Raw genomic sequence first — 22,339 nt, 5'->3', positions numbered from 1 at the left:
TACTCATCAGTAACAATGGTGCCGATAATTCTGTATTCTGTGTTATTGTTTTATTTGGAAGTGGTCTGTTTTTTAAAATCTATTAGCACCAGGCTAACAGGCTACACGAGCGTATGAATGCTAAGCAGCTAAGCGGCGTGTTTAATATGCAGTAGGTGGACTTGTTGTGTTGAGCTGATTCACTGGTAAAATAAAGGAAACATAAATCACATGATCTAAAAGCTTCAGCTCGTTCTGCTCCCCCATCAGGCCTTCAGCTCCGAATGAATGAATGAACCGCTGAGTAAATCACAAATATTAAACAAATTTAAACCTGCCAGGGAAGATTATTAATCCATTCATTTTTACTAACTGATCAGGGTTGTGGTGGGTCCAGTGTCAGCCAAAGGGCAAAAACACACCCCAGAAAGTGCAACAATCCATTGAATTGCAACACTCACTCACTTACTCACCAATTCATTTATTCACTTACTCACTTATTAACTCGCCCATTTATTCACCCATTCATTTACTCCCTCATTCACTCACTAACTTACCTATTCATTCACTCACTCACTTACTACCACACTCATTCAGTTACCAATTAATTCATTTATTCATTCACTCACTCACTCACTCACCAATTCATTCATTCACTAACTCACTAACTCGACCATTCACTCACCCATTCATTTACTCCCTCATTCACTCACTAACTTACCAAAACACTTAGTTACTCAGTTACCAATTAATTCGTTTACTCATTTACTCACTTACTCACTTAATTGCACACGCATTCATTCATTCATTCACTCTCTCCCTAATACACTTATTTATTTACTTGCTCATCCATTTATTGATTCACTCACTAATCTACCCATTTATTCATTTATTCATCCATTCATTCACTCGTGCATAACCTGGGAAACTTCAGATAAATATAAAGAAATAAAATCCAAATTCTGCTGTTCTGGTAGCATTAGTTATTATTATTATTATTATTATTATTGGGGTTGATATTATTATATTTATATATATTTGTTGTTATAACTTGTTGTTATATATTGTTAGTATTGTTGTTATTATTGTTAATATTATATTTGTTATAGTTGTTGCTATTATAGTTATTTTCATTATTAATATTATTATTATATGCCCTGATTGGAAATCATTAATATTTGTACATGCAGTTTCAGATAAATGTAAGTGTTGTGTGGGAGCGTTTTTATAATAATAGTTACAAATATTTAAATAATTATAAATTGTATAAAAGGGAAACGTTTAGTATTAACTTAACTAAAAAAATCAGTAAATTAATCTAAATAAACAGGTGACCTGTGAGGGGAAAACGTGTGCCAGCTGCTGTCAGCTCTTAATTCCAGCCTGTATTGTGTGAGAGCTGCACCGCGGGTGCGAGCGGGCGCTGGAGCGGGAGCGCGCAGAGCGTCAGTCGGTGACACTCCCCGGTCAGCAGCAGCAGCAGCAGCAGCAGCGGCGCATCTGCGCTCCAATCAATCACGGGATGTGAACGCGTCCAGGGCCCGAACCCGAACCCTCCCGAACCCTCCCGAACCAATCGTGTTTTTCTTTTCGGAGCCGGTATGTGAGGAGCGGTGAGATAAACCGGAAGCGCGGTTATGACAGAAGGGAGCGGGCTGTTTGCGGAGATGAGGCGGGGGGCGACGGCAGAGAGGTGCTACCGAATCGTTGCTCTCTGGCCGAGCGTCGTTGTGTTTTAGCGGACCCCCACCCCCCATCATCTTCACCGTCAGCATCATCAGCAGCAGCAGCAGCAGCAGCATCAGCATCAGCAGCTGCTTCATCATCCTCGTCGTTTGATTTCGGGCTGTGAGAAGCTACCGGACGTTTGTGCGCGGGTATGACGGGCTTGCTGGCGGGCTCGGTACGGGCCGGATAGCGGCCTGGCGCGCAGCCCCGGTGTCGGACATTAGACCTGCGCACGCTCCCGGTTCTTCATCTCGAATTCTCTTACATCTCAGGGAAAATAGAGAGAAATAAAATACACAAATTAAACATGTCGTCCCGGTCTGCGTTACCGTCTGCTACCGACCGGAGCTCGGATCACGTAAGTGCATCATGATGTTCCATCTCGATAATGCGTAATTTGCATGCGCGTGTGCGTGTTTCGGTGCACATTTGTGCGGCTTTTTCGTTGATTTTCCGCTCGGTGGTGATTTTGTGCGTCTCAGGCCTCGGTTAGCTCGTGGCTAAACGGGCCGCGTTTGTTCTTCACGCGCGCACTCGGTAACAAATCCCGGTTTCATTCGGGCTGCGCTCCAAAACCGCATAGCGTCCTAACGTACTACCGGACTACAGACTGCAGGAGTGTGTGGATCACATCCCGGCCAGGCTGCTGCATGCTAACCTACCGCACAGACAGGGTGTCGATACGGTACACGTATGCGGTTTTGGACCGTAGCCATGGCGACCCTTGGTGGCGTACTGTTTTGGTGTCGCCTACCACAGGGGGGTACAAAATAACAAACATCATTCCAGCTGTTCTATCCTGGTCATGGTCCCGGTGGATCAGGAACCGCCAGGACACTCTAAGTGGTCAGTTCAGAGCAGCCAGTTCTTCATCTTCTGGATCTTAGAGGAGTGTCTGTGAGAATCGAACCCGAGTCTCTGTGTTGCAATTCATCAACTCCAATTGTTTACATTATTATTATTATTATTATTATTATTATTTTTGCTAGTTATAACTTTTAGTTCAATTCAATTGTGTATGTGTATGATTGGTGTAAATCCTATTTATTCAAATGATCCTCCAGGCTGAGTTTTTCCTGCCACTGTCACCCTCGGCTTGCTCATTGGGAGTTTTTGGTCTGTCGGTCCTGGATTTTGTTAAGTTGCTGTGAGACGATGTGTATTGTAAAAAACGCTATACAAATACATTTGACTTGACTTGACTTGCCTGATTAGAGCCGAATTGAAATATTGTCGCTATGAATGTCCAACAATTATCACGTCATGCTCATTTAATGCAATATGAGGCAACTAACTGAGTTCCAGGGGCCGAATATACAAACTTGAAGCTTAAAAAATGGCAAATGAATCATCAAACTGAATGAGCGCATTCACGACCCAGTCTAAAGCGCACAGTGTGAGCTTCGTACAATGTGTAATGATACGCTTGGTCTAAAGAGCACAAAATCTGGACTATTGAGCAAAGGACAACATAGTACATTTGTTCTGATTGATTACTGCACTTGCATATTTTCACCTCTAGACAGAGCCATGCATGAATCTAAAAGCTAAACTTCAACCCACAATGCTTTGCATGGTCGTATAAAGGACCAGGCGCACCCTATGGTGCAAACAGTCTTCAGTGAATTCTTTCTTCATAATTTATACACAAGGTTTAGTGGTTCAAGCAGGGTTTGATAAACACCAGGAGTGCAGACTGTGAAGTAGATCTCTACTCCATCCATCTTGTTGCTGGCCGTCCTCTTCCTCTTTTACCTTCAGCTCTTCTAAGCATAATTGTGTTTCCTGATTAATCGGTTCTTCTCATAATGTGTCTGAAGTAATCCAGCTTCAGTCCGATTATCTGGGCTTTGTATAAGAGGTTGGGTTTGATCTGGTGGAGGATCTGTTTGTCCGTCTTCTTTGCCGTCTGAGGTTCTCTCAAGAGGCTTCACCAGCATCAAGGTTCAGAAGGATCGATCCTTCCTGTCCAGCTTTTACATCCATAAAGAACCACAGAGAAGATCATCGTCTGGACAGTTCAGATCTCTGTTTGGAGTGATGATGTTTAAATCTGAAGATCTTTTCCAGTTCCTTCTTCCTTTAATAATAATGAATAGTTTTGATAATTAACCAGATTTAATCACAACCACATTTTAATTCCAGATTTGTTTACCTGCTGTTTCTGTTTCGTCGTTCAGTCTAAACTATTTTTTACGTTTATGGACTTTAAACCCCTGAAGAAACACTGACCACCTTTACACTCTTTATACTTTTATACATGTCGTCTAGAATTACAGCTGATCTGCCGAACTCAAGCTGGGTGGAAACGAGGGGAATCCTAGTTCGAAATTCTGGGCCCCCTGGGAAAGGTTTATAGTGGGCACCGAGCCCAGCGCTCCCGACCCCATGCCAACAGTCTCTGCCTTGATATAGAGGCCGGGTACCGAGGGTGAGATAAAGCGGTGGCTAACAGTCTTTAGGGAGCACCATGCTGCAGTGGACGTTTCTGTGTAAGCTAAATCAAGTGAGCTAGAGCGGCGGTCCTGGCGGAGCGGCGCCGATAAACACCGGGATGTGGGCAGGATGTCGGAGAGTAAGGCTGTGTTTCAATTCTGTTATAGCGTACTGAATCGTTTCAGGGTTTAGCAGTAGTGTGCTATGGGCTAGACTGTTAGGGGTTAGTGATACTGTGGTAAGAGTTAGTAGTAGTGTGGTGAGGGTTAGTGATAAGGTAGTAGGAGTGGGAGTAGGGTGGTTATTAGTTATGGTGTGGTACAGGTTTATGATAGCCTGGTAAAGGTCGGTGATGGTAGTAAAGGCTAGTGGTAGGGCAGTAGGGGTTAGTGATAGTGTGGTAGGGGTTAGTGGTAGTGCAGTAGGGGTTAGTGATAGTGTGGTAGGGGTTAGTGATAGTGTGCTAAGGGTAGAGGTTAGTTATAATGTGTTAGTTATAATGTGGTAGAGGTTAGTTATAATGTGCTAGCGGTTAGTGATGGTGCAGTAGGGGTTAGTGAGTGTGTGATAGGGGTTAGTAACAGTGCAGTAGTGGTTAGTGAGGGTGTGGTAGGGGTTAGTGATAGTTTGGTAGGGATAAGTGATAGTGTGCTAAGGGTTGTGAGGGTGTGATAGGGGTTAGTTATAATGTGGTAGGGGTTAGTGATGGTGTGATAGGGGTTAGTTATAATGTGGTAGGGGTTAGTGATGGTGTGGTAGAGGTTGGTTATAATGTGGTAGGGGTTAGTGATGGTGTGATAGGGGTTAGTGATAATGTGGTAGGGGTTAGTGATGGTGTGGTAGAGGTTGGTTATAATGTGGTAGGGGTTAGTGATGGTGTGGTAGAGGTTAGTTATAATGTGGTAGGAGTTAGTTATAATGTGGTAGGTATTAGTGATAGTGTGATAGGGGTTAGTTATAATGTGGTACAGGTTAGTGATAGTGCAGTGGGGGTTGGCGAGGGTGTGGTAGGGGTTAGTTATAATGTGGTAGGGGTTAGTAATAAAGCAGTAGGGGTTAGTTATAACATGGTTGGGGCTAGTAATAGTGCAGTAGGGGTTGCTGAGTGTTTGGTAGGGGTTAGTAATAAAGCAGTCGTGGTTAGTGATGGTGTTTTGCCACAGAAGTGTAGTATGCAGAGCGAGTGTGACGGGAGTGAGTGGGTAAAGATAATAGACGTCGATTATTTAATCCAGTTACATCCAGATATTCGGTAATGCAATTTTCTCTCTCTCTGTCTCTCTCTCTCTCTCTCTCTCTCTCTCTCTCTCTCTCTCTCTCTCTCTTTCTCACTCTGTCTCTCTCTCTCTCGTCCTCTCTCCTTCCCTCATACTGTCTGAATGACTGTCTGTTATTATTCCGTGGTCACGTGATCATGTGTAGCATGGCACAGATGGTGGGTATTATGTGTGAGAGTGTGTGTCTGTGAGAGAGAGAGTGTGTGTGAGAGAGTGTGTGTGTGAGAGTGCTCCCTTTATTCCAAGAACGATGTTGCAGTAGAATAAAGAAATGTTCATTTTATTTTGTAGATTGTATGTAGACGTTGTGGATCGGGTCTTTATTTTGTCACTGTAGAAGCTCGATGACGTGGTACAATAATCCCGGATCAGCACGCGGATTTATACAATCACTGACTGACCGGTGGGCTGTTGGTTTAATCGTCTGTGTGTCTGTAACAGTAAAAACAAAAGCAGGAATGAATTTGATCATCAGTGTTACGCAGAGTGATTAGAATGAGTAAATTCATCAGAAATGAAAAACAAACTTATTTGTTTATAATTAAGCGCTTGAGGTCCAAAACCTTCAAACCTTCATAAGTCACTTTGTGCTGAATTATTCCTTGAGTTCTAATAATAATAATAATAATACATTTTATTTATATAGCGCTTTTCAAGATACTCAAAGACGCTTTACATAAGACAAATAATCAAAACAAATACGTACATACACCATACAAATCATAGTACAAAATCAAAATAGTACATCAACATCAAGAATAATTAAGATAAAAACAAAGAGAGCAGCATAAGACAGTTCATTAAAAATTAGCTAAATTATGAGAGAGAACAACAAATATAGAACAATTTCTTAAAATTAGACAGAAACAGGACAGATTCACATGCAATCAGGAAACTGAAAACTTTACAAGTTTTAGGATCTAGGACTTCACATTTCTGTCGTGATCTAAGTATAAAAACTATTAAAAAGAATAGCAAAAATAAAAGCATTTATTTCGTGTTGTTACAAGTTAAATGCCATTTTGAATAGATGAGTTTTGAGAAGTGACTTGAATTTGGACAGGTCAGGACAATCTCGTAGGTGTTTGGGGAGAGCATTCCATAAAGATGGAGCAGCTATGGAAAAGGCCCTGTCACCCCAGGTCCGGTGCTTGGTCCTAGAGGGTATGGACAGTAGGTTAGCCTCAGAAGAGCGAAGGCTACGGGAGGGAATGTGATGATGGAGCAGGTCGGTGAGGTAGGATGGGGCCTGATTATGGAGAGCTTTGTGAGTGAATAGAAGAATTTTGAATTGAATGCGTTGAGCAACGGGAAGCCAATGAAGTTTTTGTAGAACAGGTGTAATATGATCACGGGAGCGAGTATGAGTAAGCTGAATTCTGGATATACTGAAGTTTTTTTAGGATTTTGTTAGATGTACCATAAAGGATGCTATTGCAATAATCAATTCTGGATGTAATAAAAGCATGAATCAAGGTTTCGGCGGCAGATAAGGAGAGTGATGGACGTAGACGTGCTATGTTTTTTAGATGAAAGAAAGCAGTTTTGGTGATGTGATTTACATGGCGGTCAAAAGAGAGGTTGCTATCAAAAATTACACCAAGATTTCGGATGTTAGAAGACGGAGACAAAGTGTCATTATCAATGGTAATTTGAAAATTTTTTGTGGTTTTTGCCAGGGTTGTAGGACCTACGATGATCATATCTGATTTTTCACAGTTTAATTTGAGGAAATTAGCTTTCATCCACAATTTCATTTCAGTGATGCAATTTGTCAGAGTGGAGTGAAGTTCAGTATTAATGGATTTGGAGGAGATGTAAAGCTGAATATCATCAGCATAGCAGTGGAAATGTAAACCATGCCGACGTATGATGTCACCAAGGGGGAGCATATAAAGAATAAACAAAAGGGGACCTAACACTGAGCCTTGGGGAACGCCTTGGGACAGTGGAGCAATGGCAGAACTACAATTGTTGATATTAACAAACTGTTGTCTGTTTACGAGATATGACCTTAACCACCTTAACCAACCCTTGAGTTCTGATCATTATTATAAACCTGGATCGTCTCTGTGCCCGTACAGCACACGTCTCTGGCGGCCAGCCGCTCGGAAAAAGGGACCAGCGTGTCCAGCCGCTCTCTCGGCGCGCGCTGCCGCAACTCCATGGCGTCGTGCTCGGACGAGCAGCCGCACATCGGCAACTACCGGCTCCTCAAGACCATTGGCAAGGGCAACTTCGCCAAAGTCAAACTGGCCCGGCACATCCTGACCGGCCGAGAGGTGAGAACCCAAACCGTGCCTTCCTACACTAAAAGTATGTGGACACCTATCCATGAGGGCAGGAACTTAAGTGGCCTGCACAGAACCCCGACCGCGACCCCACCCAAGAGAAACAAGGCCGTTCAACCAACTCACGGTCAGGTGTCCACATACTTTTGACCACATAGTGTGTTGTAATTATAATCATGTAGTAAAGCATTAATAATGTGGCCAGACTGATTTAGGATTCAGAAGCAACAAGGTCACATAAATGCGCTGGTGCTGGTGTTTAACATGAGCCTCATACAAAACACACTATATGGACAAAAGTATTGGGACGCCCCTTCTAATGATTAAATTAAAGTCTTTCACCCACAACTGGAATTTATAGGAAATTATATGCCTCCAAATGTGCAGCAAGAGTTTAGGGAAGGTCCTTTCCTGTTCACAAAGCTTTGGAATGAACCGGAACATCGACAGCTGCTGTCATCTTTTGCTGTCACTGAATGGGCACAAATTCCCACAGACGTACTTCAAAGTCTTGTGAGAAAATCTGACAAGATCACACAGAGGTCACTCTGTTTTAATACAGTTTGTTTTCGTCATGGGGCATCCGACAAGCTCATGTTCAGGTGTCCAAATACTTCTGACCATTTTAATGATACTGAAAACTGCTTAACATGCTGTAATGGATTCATTTGTACCCAGAAAACAGACATTTGATAAAAAAATGTGGGTAGTTTTATTTATATTCATTTTCATCAAGTGCTTTATCCTGGTCAGGGTCACAGTGAGTCCATTTCCCCCCAGGAAACAATAGGCACAAGGCAGGAATACCTCGAATAGATTGCCAGTCTATCGAAGGGCTTCGACCTGGCACAGCGTTGGTCATGCCAAGACAAGACTCTAAAATAAGAAAGCAGGGTGGGGGGGTGTTGGGGGGGGGGGGGGTTAGAGAAAGCTCTTTTGGGGGGCATTTTGCCCTCCTGACGTGCCAATCCCAGGACGATGCCGGATTTGTCCGCAGCCCACTGGCACTCGCTACGTTTCTGCAGTTTAACAAATATAAATGAGCAGCTTTAATCTCTCGGCTCTTATGAAATCCAAACAACACCGCCTACACGTTGGGAGAGGATCTGGAGCTATCCTTAGCAGCTCGTCTCACTCCTGCTTTTCTATATTTGTTCACATTTCAGGTCGCAATAAAGATCATCGACAAAACTCAGCTGAACCCGACCAGCCTGCAGAAGGTAAGAGGCTTCTGTTTCACCTCATCGCTACCGAAATCAGAGATCACTCAGAGCTTCGGCCAGCTGGGCGCCTGTACGGACAGTGATCGACTTGTCTGAAATGGGGAGGGGGGCCGTAGAGATTATTATTATTATAATTATTACTGCTGCAGTTACGACCTCTGCTGGCTGATTGAGGTGCTGCACAGAGACGGGGGATAATGGAGATCAGTGTGCGACACATGAACCCGTTTGGTGCAGGTGAAAAGAAGCGGTCCATACTGCACGTGTCAGCAGCAGTAGAAGTGAAATATCAGTAGTGGGTGAAAATTGGGGGAAAAATGCATGAAAAAGACGTCCTTGAGTTTATTTATGTGCAGCTAAACGTTTTACTGACGTTGTGTGGCAGCTGTGTTGACGCCCTACAGACCAAATGTCATATTCGTGGATGCTTTTGACACGTCAACATGAACCCGATTCTCGTCTGGAGCGACGAGGACGGACAGGGATTTATTAGGAAGGAGTTCGTTAGAGGTTCGGCGCAGGTAGGATGTTTTAGAGACAAAGTGAGGGCGCATTCACATGTGACCTTTTCAAAGCTCCTTGAATGAGACGAACTGTTTGATACGAGTAAGTAAAAGCGACTACGAACAAAACTTAACGTGACTTACTATAGTAAAACAGCGAGTGAGGAATGTGATTAGTGGAGGAACTTATGAGCAGTAATAATGAAGAGAAGTTTAGTGCTCCTGTCTCCTTCTTTTACTACATTAAACCACGTTAAGCTTTATTTTCAGCCAGAAACGTTTTAGACTCTGGGAGAAGCTGATTCTGATTCTCACCATTTCTCAGAAACTGGAGCTGTAACACAAGTTTAAAAGTGAAACAGGGAGGAGAATCCAGATAAACACAGATACATGTGGAGCTGTAACCCTGGATCTGACGCTTATTCCACACTGATGCAGATTCGTCTCATAGTCGCACTTTGTGGGCATAATAGCGTATTGAAATGTGGCCCCGGACACGTTCCTAACAACACGCTGACTGCTCGTCCAGCCGACGCCCACGGGGAGGAAAAGAGGGACACATTGTTGACGCGACGCTCGGTGGGACGGCAGCAATCAGCGCTAACCTTGCTGCGAGTTTTCATCATGATCAGATCTTTATGATGATTCCTCGGTCCTGATTTACGCTCCCCGAGCGACTCGGCTGCTAAACCGTCCGCCAGTAAATCAGCTGTACGCCGCGCTTCACACTTTTGGAAGGTTGCCTGTGGGGACGTGACTTCTCAGTGGGCGGCAGAGAGGGAAAGACACGTCCAGCATTTATAACAGGGCGACTTTAGCAGGTTGAGTTTTATAAAGACGCCAAACTGAGTGTGAATGAGTGAGTATATTAATCCCTGTCTGGATCCAGGTTCCAGAATAGGCTTTGGACCCACTGAGTGCCTGACCACCGGGGTGTTGTGACTGAAGATAAGTGAACACATCTGTTTATGAAGACTGTGATGTGATGTTACAGATCATGGTGGATTCAAATGGAATGAATGTGTGTGGGTGAAATGTCGCTGCAGTGTGTGTGTGTGTGTGTGTGTGTGAGTGTGTGTGTGTGTGTGTGTGTTGAAGTGGTCGACAGCTGTGGCCCTCCACAGGCCTCGATTTCCCCCCTTAGTGTCTCAATCTGAGCCCTTTGTATCACACACACACACACACACACACACACACACTCCTGTATACCGCTGCAGACTTGTTTCGATAGTGGGAGGGGCCTGCACTCAGTCACGTGATACACTTCACGTGATTGGTCGGCTTGGATGTGTGGGTGCTGCACAGCAACGTGGGTCCTCACCTCAAAGTCATCCAAAAGGAGTTTGGTAGGTTCTCCCCATGTCCGTCTGCCTGTGTAGGTTTGTATCCAGGTACAAGGTCTGACCTCTGTGCTGGTCAGTCCTGGAGAGGAAGGTGTGACCTCTGTACTGGTCAGACTGTTGTGTTGATGCTGACTCACTGCAGTTAAATGTTTCCCAGAAGTCTGTGCGGTCCGGTCAGTTGAATCAAGCCGTAGCTAACGAGTGCTCGGTCTGCAGCACAGAGTAGCCGGTGGGTCGGGTACCGGTCTGCCAGTCTGCCAGTCTGTGTTGTGGTTTCCTGCCCTCGGCTCAGCTGGACCAGCGCTCGGTCTCCTCACCGAGGTTTCCATGGCAACAGTGCCGATCTATAGGATCCTGCCTGAGGACGAGAGAGAAAATAATGTATAACAAAAGTGTGTGTGTGTGTGTGTGTGTGTGCAGCTTAGTGTGGCACCTTGCTGACAGATTCTTTGCTAATTGGTTCACGCGTTCGTCTTCTCCGAATGTAGCTTTGATTGTGTGTGTGTGTGTGTGTGTGTGTGCGTGTGTGTGTGTGTGTGTGTGTACCTGTTTGCAGCTCTTCCGTGAGGTGCGGATCATGAAGGCTCTTCGTCACCCCAACATAGGTAAAGGATTCCAAATCTCACAAACACACACACACACACACACACACACACACACACAGTACCATCCCTTTATACACAGTTAGCCAAACGTATGTGACCCGCCCCCCTTCAAATTAGGTGTATAATTAAGCCAACAACGATTCAATCTCTGTAGACAAGCACTGACAGTAGAATGGTTTAAACTGAGGGATGTCATAGGATGCCATCTTTGCTGTTGTGAAGCTAGAGTGTCTAGGAGCAACAACAGCTCAGCCACAGAAACTCAGAGGGCGTGGTTGGCAAGTGATAGTCACATTTGGAAGCACAAACTGAATCTTGATGATTCTTGTCCTGCTCTTACGTCATTGTTGATACGCCATATCAAGGGCCGCTTTTATTGAGCTGGCGAGCAGCGCCCACTAGTGGCAGAGTTTCTTTGGGGCTTGATCTAATTATTGTGACTGTTGGTCAGCTTAAACCAGAGTTTTTCAAAACCATTGGTTTATCAGCCAAAAAAAATGGGGTTGCAGAGAAAAATGATAATAATTAAATCAACAAATTTAAACAGGCACAAACATGAAAAAAACTTGCACACAAGTGCCCCCTTGTGGTGGGTCTATGTTACATCTTGTAAACTTCACTGGGACTAGATTGCCACAGTGTTCCTTAATTAAGTTTATTTCGTTTATTTATTTGTTTTGATGCATCGTTTGTCTCGCCTGGGTCGCGGTAAAAATCACGGACAAGATGTTCGTCGCTTGAAAAAAACCCCCGATCTAAACAATACTTGATCTGGTAGCTAGCTAGATCGGTTTGCATTGTGTTTGTTTACATGCTTAATACCGTGTTTTTCTCTGTTGCAGTGCAACTGTTCGAGGTGATCGAGACGGATAAAACCCTTTATCTGGTCATGGAGTACGCCAGCGGAGGTAAGCGATCATGTTCATGCCTGCACTTTTATGGTGCAAGTCGGGGAAATTTATACCAAAATTGGAACGGTACCTCAAGCAAAGAATTGTGCTCGTCCTTCTGCTCTATGTAAAGACCATAAGGTACAAAAAGAAGACGGGTACAGACGTCAGTGACCTTAGAACATGCTATAGGACACAAAATAGTAGCTATCCTTTATTTATTCTACTTATTAGCGCGTAACTCAAAATCGCCCCCTAGTGGCACTTACACATAATGGCAATTAAAAGCAACAGATACAAGCCACCAAGGTTAAATACATGAAGTATTGTTTACCTAGCTGTAACATGTTTGTTGATGTTCTATTAAATAATATTTACATAAAATTATTTATTTTATTCATATAGTTCGTAGTTATGGAAGTAAATTGTTATTGAGAACTGTCAAATCTTAATGATACCTGTTTAAAAATGCAAATATTTGGTAATTATAAGCATTAGAGCTTTTGCATGTTCGCTGCATGCCAGCATGTCTCCGTGTACAGTCACATGACCCTTTTGACCTCGGCTGTGTGTTTCGTCAGGTGAGGTTTTCGACTACCTGGTGTCTCACGGAAGGATGAAGGAGGTCGAGGCCAGAGCCAAATTCAGACAGGTGAGTCACGTACCCGACGCGTGATGAGTTACAGCTATGATAACGTCTTCTGCTGAGATTTCTGGGTTAATTCGTGGCTGTTTGTCCGCAGATCGTCTCGGCCGTTCACTACTGTCATCAGAAGAACATCGTTCACCGGGATCTGAAGGTGAGCCGGATTCCATCACACCTGACTGGGACACGCCCCATTTTTTGATCATTTACATTTTCAGCATTTAGGAGAAGCTTTTATCCAAAGCAACCTACAGTACTGTGACAGTATACTGTCTAAGCAAGTGGGGGTTAAGAGCCTTGCTTAAGGGCCCAACAGTGGCAACCTTGAACCAGCGATTACTAGTCCACTACCTTAACCACTAGGCTACAATTCAGGGTGTAGAGATTAATGAGACTGAATAATTCTGTATTTTATATTTTATTGTTCCGCATTCTCTCTCACTCTTGGTAGGCGGAGAACCTGCTGCTGGACGCCGACTCTAACATCAAGATAGCCGACTTCGGTTTCAGTAACGAGTTCACGCTGGGGAACAAGCTGGACACGTTCTGTGGTAGCCCGCCCTACGCCGCACCCGAACTGTTCCAGGGCAAGAAATACGACGGGCCCGAAGTGGACATCTGGAGCCTGGGGGTCATCCTCTATACGCTGGTCAGCGGCTCGCTGCCCTTCGACGGGCAGAACCTGAAGGTCAGGGGTCAAAAGTTAATTTTATTGATCAGATTACTGATCAGAAGTTTGCTGGTTCAAGCCCCTTATGTCTGACGTTGCAGGAGCTGCGTGAGCGCGTACTGAGAGGGAAATATCGAGTCCCCTTCTACATGTCCACCGACTGTGAGGGGATCCTGCGCAGGTTTCTGGTGCTCAACCCCACCAAGCGCTGTACGCTGGAGGTACGCAAACACACACACACACACACACACACACACGCCACCAAACACCGCACAGTGGAACGTGCCTCCCTACGCTGCCACATTCAGATCTCCAAATGTTTCCACAGCAAGTCATGAAGGATAAATGGATGAACACAGGGTACGAGGGGGACGAGCTGAAGCCCCACATAGAGCCGGCCGAGGACTACAGCGACGCCAAGCGCATCGGTGAGCCAACTCGTCACCTTTTAGAAGCTCAGGCTTTACCGCCACCTAGTGTTTGTGCGCTTGAACTGACACCGAAATGTGAAGTGCTGTGAGGTTTTACAGATCAAACGGCTTTAAACGAAGCATCGAAGGGTGCACGCAAACTACAAGTGTACAAGTAACCGTATATATCATGGACAAAGTGTTTAATTAGTCATATTTAATAAAAAGCAACAACCTTTAGTAAACAAACCTTCTTTTATTAGGCCAAAATATCAAAAAGTGCAGGTCAGGAGTGAAACAGATTTAGAAGCGTCAGTGAATAAACTCACATTTATTACAGTGATGTTATTAAGAGCTTTTTGTCTTTTTTATTTCACTGTTACTGTGGTATAAAGAGACTGGAAGTACATTCAGTCCGCTTGTGGTAAATTCGGCAGGCCGGACTCACCCCGAACTAGCTAATGTTTAAGGCGGTTACCATAGAAACGTGTACAATTTGGCTTTGCACCCACTTTCAGGGCTGAGCGCGTAAATTCAGCGGTTAATGGGTTCGCAGAGACGCCGGTACAATGGTTTTAGATTTATATCCCAGTACGTTACAGTTTTGTCTCTGTGTGTTTCTCTCTGTGTGTGTTTCTCCGTGTGTGTGTGTGTGTGTGTGTGTGTGTGTGTGTGTAGAGATGATGGTGGGATTGGGATTCACTACCGACGTCATCAAGGATTCATTACTCAATCAGAAATATAATGAAGTGACTGCGACATACCTTCTGCTGGGCCAGAAGACTGAGGTTAACACACACACACACACACACACACGGTAGACCTTCGAGTCTTTAGCCATTAGCTTCTTATTGATAAACAGATGCTCTTGGGCTTAGTGTGTTTTGATGTCATGTGAGTAAAACTCCTCTGTGTGTGTGTGTGTGTGTGTACAGGACGGGGCAGAGTCTCGTCTGAGTGGCAGCATGACGTTGCCGAGAGTGAGACAGAGCCCCATCACTAACGGAACCAACAAGCACTCCTCCACCGCCTCCGCCTCTTCGTCCGCCTCCTCCTCCTCCTCACACAGCAAGACGCAGCGCAGCGGCTCCACCTACCACCGCCAGAGACGGCACAGCGACTTCTGTACGACACACACACACACCAATACCACACACACTGATACCATGCACACTAACCAGCCACACACACACACACCAATCACACACATGCTGTTTACACACATTAAACCCCCTGAAATAAACATAAACAAACCTAAAATCCAAAACCGAAATGGGTCCAGCGCCACCCAAACCCTGGCCGCAACATATAAATACACCCGGGACAGGGTACCAATCTATTAAAGGGAATGCTTACACTCACTCACTTACTCGATCATGTTTAGCATTTCTGCAACCCTGACCACAATCAGAATGACCTGATTTATCCTTGTGTGTGTGTGTGTGTGTTTCAGGTGGTCCGAGCATGCCGGTGATGCACCCTAAGCGCAGCCCGACAGGCGGGGCCGAGCGCGAGCTGCGCGAGAGCCGCATGCCCCCGCGCAAGGCCAGCTGCAGCGTGATGGGCAGCCGCAGTCTCCCACCGTCCAGCCCCATGGTCAGCACGGCCAACAACCCCAACAAAGCCGAGATCCCCGACCGACGGAAAGACATGACCGCCACCACCGTAAGCACAGAGAGAAAGCGCCGTGTGTGTTCCGTGTGTGTGTGTGTGAGCGGAGTGTGACCGATCTGTGTTTCTGATTGTGCAGAATAACATCCCGGGCAGCGCCATGACACGCAGGAACACGTACGTCTGCACCGATCGATCCAGCACTGATAGGCAGTCACTGCTGCAGAACGGCAAGGAGAACAGGTACACACACATTTTATCCTGGTCAGGGTCGTGGTGGTTCTAGTGTCACCTGGTAACACCAGGTGCGAGGCAGGAATACCCCGGACAGGGCGCCAATCCATGGCATGGCTAACGTCTCTCTCTCTGTATCTCCGCAGCTCTCTGACTCACCGCCTCCCGCCGGCCTCTCCCTCCACCCTCAGTATTTCGGGGGCGGGGGCGTCCTCCTCCTCGTCCTCGGCGGAGCGCTGTCGGTTGACCCGGGGCTCCACCATTCGCAGCACGTTCCACGGCGGGCAGATCCGTGAGCGCGTGCCGTCCGCCTACGGGCCGCCGCCCACCTCGCCCACCCTGAGCCACGACGCCTCGCTGCCGTCGCACGGCCGCTCGAGAGCCACGACCAACCTGTTCAGCAAAATCACCTCCAAACTCACGCGCAGGTACGGTACACGCCCCTACACGCACCCCTGACCAGTGTTTTATTCATTTGAATGACTATCACTGAATCAATTTACCCGAATCATTGTAAACAAATCAACTGTTTAGAACGATAACAGATGAATCAACTGATCCAAATCATTAAAAACGAATCAACTGTATGAAATTACAGTATATTAGGTGAATCAATCAATCCGAATCATTGTAAACAGTTTGACTGCTTGGAATGATGTCAGAAGTATCAAGTGATCCGAATCATTATAAACGAATCAACTGCTTGGAATGATTTTAAATGAATCAATTGATCCAAATTACCATAAATGAATCAACTCCTTGGAATGATTTCAGATGAATCAACTGATCCGAATCATTATAAACGAATGAACTGCTTGGAATGATTTCAGATGAATCAATTGATCTGAATTATTGTAAATGAATCAACTCTTTTAAATTATTTTAGATGAATCAAATGATCAAAATCATTATAAATGATTCAACTCTTTTAAATTATTGTAGATGAATCAAATTATCCAAATCATTATAAATGAATCAACTGCTTGAATAATATCAGATGAATCAACTGCTCAGAACAAGTGGATCATTAGTGCAGTGGGTCCAGTTCCCTCAATATCACTGGGAGCAAGACTGTAACACCCTCCCCAAACCTTAGACATAGCCAATCATGTCTGTATGTAGACATCCGAGCGGTCAGTAGCACCGCTGGGGATTCGAACCTTTTGAGTGTGTGTGTGTGTGTGAAGCAAATTTAGTGTGTGTGTGTGTGTGTGTGTGTATCTAAGCTTAAATAATGCTGTGCTAGACTATAGTGCGGCTGCTTCTCCCTCAAATCCTACTGCTTCCTCTACCTTCTTCTCCCCTCTCTCTGTCTCACTCTCTCTCTCTCTCTCTCTCTCTCTCTCTCTTTCTGTCTGTCTCTCTCTCTCAGGGTCAATCTCGACCCCTCTAAGAGGCAGGGTTCTAATAAGTCAGTATCGGGTTGCACTCTTCCACAGGGATCCAAAACAGTTAGTAAGTTCCTGTGTCTCGCTCTCACCTGCCTGCCAGCATGTCTGTCTGCCTGCCCACCTGTCTGCCTGCACACCTGCACATCTGCCTGCACACCTGCATGTCTGTCTGCGCACCTGTCTGCCTGCACACCAGCATATCTGCCTGTTTGCCTGTCGTGCGTCCTTTCCGCCTGCTGTTTTCTATTTTCCACATGAGTGCGCATGCATGTCTGTCTGCATGCAGGTCTACACATGCATCTGGATGTGTGTGTGTGTGTGTTTTACCGTGTTGGACATGCTCTGGATTGATGCAGCACTGCACCTGGTTTGTTTGTGGTCTGGTGGAGTCGTGTGGCACGCTCTGTTCCTGCGCCGTGAGAATTTTAAGAACGATTAAACGCCACTTTTTGTTCTTCAGGGTCACAAATGAACCTGAGAGAGTCGGCCGACCTCCGATCTCAAGGTGAGTGACTGTGTGGCCGTTTCAGATACAGTCGGATGTTTGTAGATTTTAATCCTCAGTTACTGTTATTGATTATTTGCTGAAAATGTAATATTTAGAAAGTACAGACAAACCATGATCTAAAATGTGTTGTTTTAGTGTCCAAGGGGCGTTTTAAAATATTAAGATCTTTCACACCATAGCAAGACTTAAAGACGTTAGAGAAGGACTTCTGAGCTAGAAGGAGTTAGAGGAGCTCTGAGCTTAGGATGTTATTTAGAACAATAATCCTGTTATTGTTATAAACCCCGGACACACAGTTCTAAATTCCTCTTACTTTCTTTCTCCTTCCCTTCCCTTCCCTTCCCTTAACTTCCTTTTTCTTTTCCTTTCCTTTCCTTAATCCTTCCCTCTTCCTTTTCTCTTTCCTCTCTGTCTGTCTGGTCAGTGGCCATCTATTTAGGGATCAAGAAGAGGCAGAGCCCCGGTTCAGGGGAGGGGGCTGGGATGTGAGGCCCCGTCACCTGCACGCTCCTGCCGAGTTGGTGCTGGCTGTGCGCGATGCGGCGAGAGGGTGCGGCTGCGTCCGTGAGGCCCCGGGGTCAGCGGTCGGGTTCCAGGCAGAGGCGTGTCAGCTGAGCGTCAGCGGCGTGCCCTACACGCGCCTCTGGGGAGTGCCACTCGCTTTCACTCACATGGCCTCGCGGATCTACCGGGGGGTGGAGCTCTGAGCTCTCGGAGACACGCCCCTTCTAGTATTTTAACTGACTCGGCCCCGCCCACACCTGGCTACGCGGACTTGACATTGTCGTTCTACTTTTCCCCGGCCGACGCGCTCTCCTGATACACAGCTGGAACGCAGATGTGCGTCCACAAACAGTACACACACACACACACACACACACTCACACACACTGACCGACCTCATTCACGGGACCTGGATCGATTCCAGAGTAGTATTTTATATTCCTGTTCAATTCAGAATTAGCTGAATTCTGTTCTTGATGTCATTCTGTTTTGTTTTTGGTGTTTCTTGTTCACTTCATTTATTATATTTAGTCATTGCCGAGTCCCAGACGTCACTTGGATCTGTAGCTTTTTAATACCTCCACTTTTCCCCCTACGACTACCGACAATTAAAGGAATACTTGAGCATTTATTTAGTCTTTCGAGGCCAGCGTCCATACACTTACGAAAATATGCATCTGGAGAAAGTCATTGCAAGATTTGGCATAAAAATTCTAGCTGTGTCCCGAATCGAATGTCCCACATTGTGCATTAATTAGACATACGCTCCAGTGGCACAGCGCTAAAGTACGCTAGCCAGATATAGGGTTCGAATCTCAGGCGTCAGCATACACAGCATTGGAAAATGTTCAGGCCAGGGGGGGTTACTCTCAATACCGATTCTTTCATCAAGGAGCGAATTATGCTCTGTATTTCCAGGGCTGCTTTAATAGCATCAGTGAGCAGCGCCCCCCGGTGGTCACAGATTTCTGTCAGAACAATAGTCGTAATAGTGGAGATGTGCTGAAGTATTCCTTTAAACAAACCATTCGGCCGCTGCTACACTTCATGTCGGTCCTGGTCATCAAACACGCACCGACTGATCCGCTGTATCAGACGTGGGTCCGTCCATCATCTGAGAGATAAACCTCGTCTCTCCTCCTGTAGCTGGACTCACCTTCTTTCTCATCGTCTGGACCCTGCGAGGTGCCACAAGCTGTTCCTGGCTGGCAGTCGTGCCCTGATTGGCAGCCTGAATCGATCATGTCGTATCAGCCGATCACAGGCGCCCGTGAGCCCAATAACAGACGAGCCCGGTGATGTGACGACGCAGCTATGTGCATGCCTCGCAGGAAGCATGTGCTAGCCTAGCTCTTACAAATCTGTAGCTGTCATCTGTGGGAGGGAACAGGATACATCTAAATGAAGGGGGAAAGTGGGGGGAGTCCGAGCAGAGCTGTGAGGCGGAGTCTCTGCGATTCAGGCTGTGTTTCAATCTGACAAGCAGACTTGACAAATGTAGCAGTGTGCACTTGTTTTCAGAATTGGGACACAGCCTGATTTTTAAGGGTTTGAGGAACTACAGAGTTCCAGAATTGTGCTGAATAATAAAACCCTCGCTAAACGCAGATTTTTGATTGGCGGTGGATACGAGGGCGTGGTCATTCTGGGAAGCTTGACCTAGTAACTGACCAATCAACACAATGATTCAGAAAACAAGATGTTCTCAAAGAAGAGCATCCATAAGAGGGTCAGACTCGACCTGACGGGACGTTACAGTAATAATAATATTACAGGAATGGGCGCAGAGTTAAATTACGCTAGCCCACAACCCCTGGAACCAGGGTTTGAATCCCCAGCGGTGCTATCAGCCCAAAAGTGTAACCTGACTCCGTCGCAGCTCTACTCACACCTCAAATCAAACTTGGTTCCATGTATGATTTCCTCCATCCCTTTTATTTCATTCCTGCGGTTCCTTTGTAGCGCTCCCATCACGTCCATCCTCGTCCACCCGGTACATCCTGTCAGCTCTCATGCCCTCGGTCGCACGCCATACCGGACGTGACCGCAAGTCAAGAGGAAACTCGCTCACCCACGCGATCGTCCTGTCTCGGACTCCTGTACCGGAGACAGTTCAGACTCGGACGCTCGGACACTCGGACGAACCCGTCGACTGTGCGTGCGGACCCATGTGCGCCCGCTGGCCTCAGCTCTGCCACCGGAGGGCACTACTGTCTTAAATGTGAACACTTAAAATTTGTGGATATTTGCACAGGTACTTAATTTATTTTCTAGGATAATTATCTCGGGAGAGAAAATAATAATAATAATAATTAATAATAATTAAAAACAACAAAAGAAATCAGATGATTTATATCAGTCAGACCCAGAGTGCATATAAATCTGAAGCTAATGATAATGATGATGATATTAATATGACTATAGTATTTATCTTAGAGCTCCAGGTTCATTTCTAGCTAGTGCAGGATCCTCTGCGAGCTCTCCTGTGTGTGGTGAAGATTAAAAAATGGAACCTGCAGTCCTGCATGAAGCTGAACGAGACAGAAAGAGAGGAAGGAAAAGTCTGGAGGGTGAGAATGTGTGTGTGTGTGTGTGTGTGTGTGTGTGTGAGTGAATGCATGAACAACCAGGGATCTATAAAGCTGCAGAACTATGATAGGCGTGTGTGTGTGTGTGGGCTGTCAGTGATAATTTCACCCTTCATTCATTCATTGTCTGTTTTACCACCGATATATCCTGGTCAGGGTCACAGAGGGTCCGATTCATAGAGCCAAAGGCAGGAAACACCCCAAACAGGTCGCCAGCTGTGGGAGGAAACCCACACGGACACAGCGAGAACATGCAAACTCCACACAGAAAGGAATCAAACCCTAGGAATCGAACCCAGGCCCTTCTTGCGGCCCTGTGCCGCCCTAACAGAGGTCGTCTTGTAGCTTAGTCGACACATGATGTCGAAATACTGTGCTGCTGCGGTATAGAACAAAGATGTAGCATTATATATATACGCATACATAAGGGAGGCACTGCGGTAAATTATGCTCCGGGGTTCGAATCTCAGCGGTGCTATCAGCCTGTCAGGCCACAGACGTGATCGACTATGTCTGAGAGGGTTAGCCGAACAGGTTTACCCGGATAAAAAACTGTTCAGCATCAGTTCCTGCACTTATGTTCTGGATTTTGTTAGCTGGCGCCAGACCCACTGCGACCCTGACCAGAATGAAGCGTTTCATGAAAACGAATGATGAATGAATGAATCTCGCACCCGAGAACCCGGGTCTAAACCTAACCCCCTTGTCTGACTGACTTTGGCAGTGACTTTCTTCAACCTTCTAAAACGTGCAGAAGGTGGATTGACTGCTTTAAATTTTCCCTGATGAGTGAGAACATGGGTAAGGGTGTGAACAGGGACCCAGGTGCAAGACCCGCTTGGACCCTGAGCAGTGTGATAGGTTACTGAAGACAAATGTAAATGTAGTAGTTGACGGCCTTGTGTGTGTGTGTGTGTGTGTGTGTGGCAGAGGTGGCATGGCATTTCTCCTGAAGCATTTTATTAATATGCAGTACGACCAGAGAGAGAGAGACAGAGAGAGAGAGAGAGAGAGAACAGGCCGGTCAGAGATATGAAGGGAAAAGTGTTCTGTTTCCAAAAGTTTGTGCACCCCTGGTTCAATGAAAGAAATGGAAACTAAAGATCTGGAGAGAAATAAAACTTCACTGATGTTGCCAGCGTCCCATCCGAGTGTTTATTTATTTATTTGGATCCACAGCAGTGAGCAGAAACTGGTGGTTTACTGGTTTAAACTGGGAGGTGATTGTTGTATGCTGGGGTAGTTGGTAAGTAAATGGTAATGTATGCAGGGAGACTTGATTCAACAGTGTTGGAAAGCCACCAGCAAAATATTATTTATTAAAATTGTTATTGCTATTATTAATAGTAATAACTATTATACTAATGATTGATATTATGTTATATATATAATAATATTATAATTATTATATTAATATTAATAACCTTTCCTGATGGACTTAAATATGCCCTCATGTGTACCATAAGCTGATATATGAACCTAATAATCGGTGTAACTATGCC

General features: G+C 45.5%; 1 protein-coding gene across 7 annotated transcripts; it reads left to right on the top strand.

Annotated features, from left to right (window-relative positions):
• The first annotated feature begins 1,443 nt into the window (after window positions 1-1,443).
• Window positions 1,444-21,972, top strand: mark4a (MAP/microtubule affinity-regulating kinase 4a). 7 transcript variants are annotated; one of them, XR_010007611.1, is made up of 18 exons: window positions 1,444-2,065; window positions 7,505-7,702; window positions 8,878-8,931; window positions 11,337-11,385; window positions 12,228-12,293; window positions 12,857-12,927; window positions 13,019-13,075; window positions 13,373-13,609; window positions 13,693-13,812; window positions 13,920-14,019; window positions 14,680-14,789; window positions 14,937-15,126; window positions 15,455-15,666; window positions 15,752-15,855; window positions 15,993-16,274; window positions 17,698-17,742; window positions 18,170-20,503; window positions 20,686-20,774. XR_010007611.1 is itself a non-coding variant. In XM_062988250.1 (18 exons), the coding sequence occupies exons 1-18, from the start codon at window positions 2,015-2,017 to the stop codon at window positions 18,450-18,452; spliced, it is 2,316 nt and encodes a 771-aa protein (XP_062844320.1). In that variant the 5' UTR covers window positions 1,444-2,014; the 3' UTR covers window positions 18,453-20,763. The 7 variants fall into 7 exon arrangements, 5 of the variants coding, with proteins under 5 accessions (XP_062844320.1, XP_062844318.1, XP_062844316.1 ...); XR_010007612.1 differs by having other exon boundaries at window positions 20,674-20,762; XM_062988250.1 differs by adding an exon at window positions 17,219-17,305 and having other exon boundaries at window positions 18,170-20,763.
• Window positions 21,973-22,339: the final 367 nt, after the last annotated feature.

Source organism: Trichomycterus rosablanca, chromosome 26, assembly GCF_030014385.1.
Source record: "Trichomycterus rosablanca isolate fTriRos1 chromosome 26, fTriRos1.hap1, whole genome shotgun sequence".
In the NCBI taxonomy this organism is placed as follows: domain Eukaryota; kingdom Metazoa; phylum Chordata; class Actinopteri; order Siluriformes; family Trichomycteridae; genus Trichomycterus; species Trichomycterus rosablanca.
The sequence above is the reverse complement of the archived record's forward strand: the minus strand, read 5'-3'. Positions and strand labels throughout refer to the sequence as shown.

What these genes read in the sequence shown, in the direction of transcription:
- mark4a (XM_062988250.1), top strand. Translation starts at nt 2,015, where the DNA reads ATGTCGTCCCGGTCTGCGTTACCGTCTGCTACCGACCGGAGCTCGGAT. An exon ending in ACATCCTGACCGGCCGAGAG is followed by an intron (nt 7,703 to 8,877) that starts GTGAGAACCCAA and finishes TTCACATTTCAG; the next exon opens with GTCGCAATAAAGATCATCGA. An exon ending in GGATCCAAAACAGTTAGTAA is followed by an intron (nt 17,306 to 17,697) that starts GTTCCTGTGTCT and finishes TTTGTTCTTCAG; the next exon opens with GGTCACAAATGAACCTGAGA.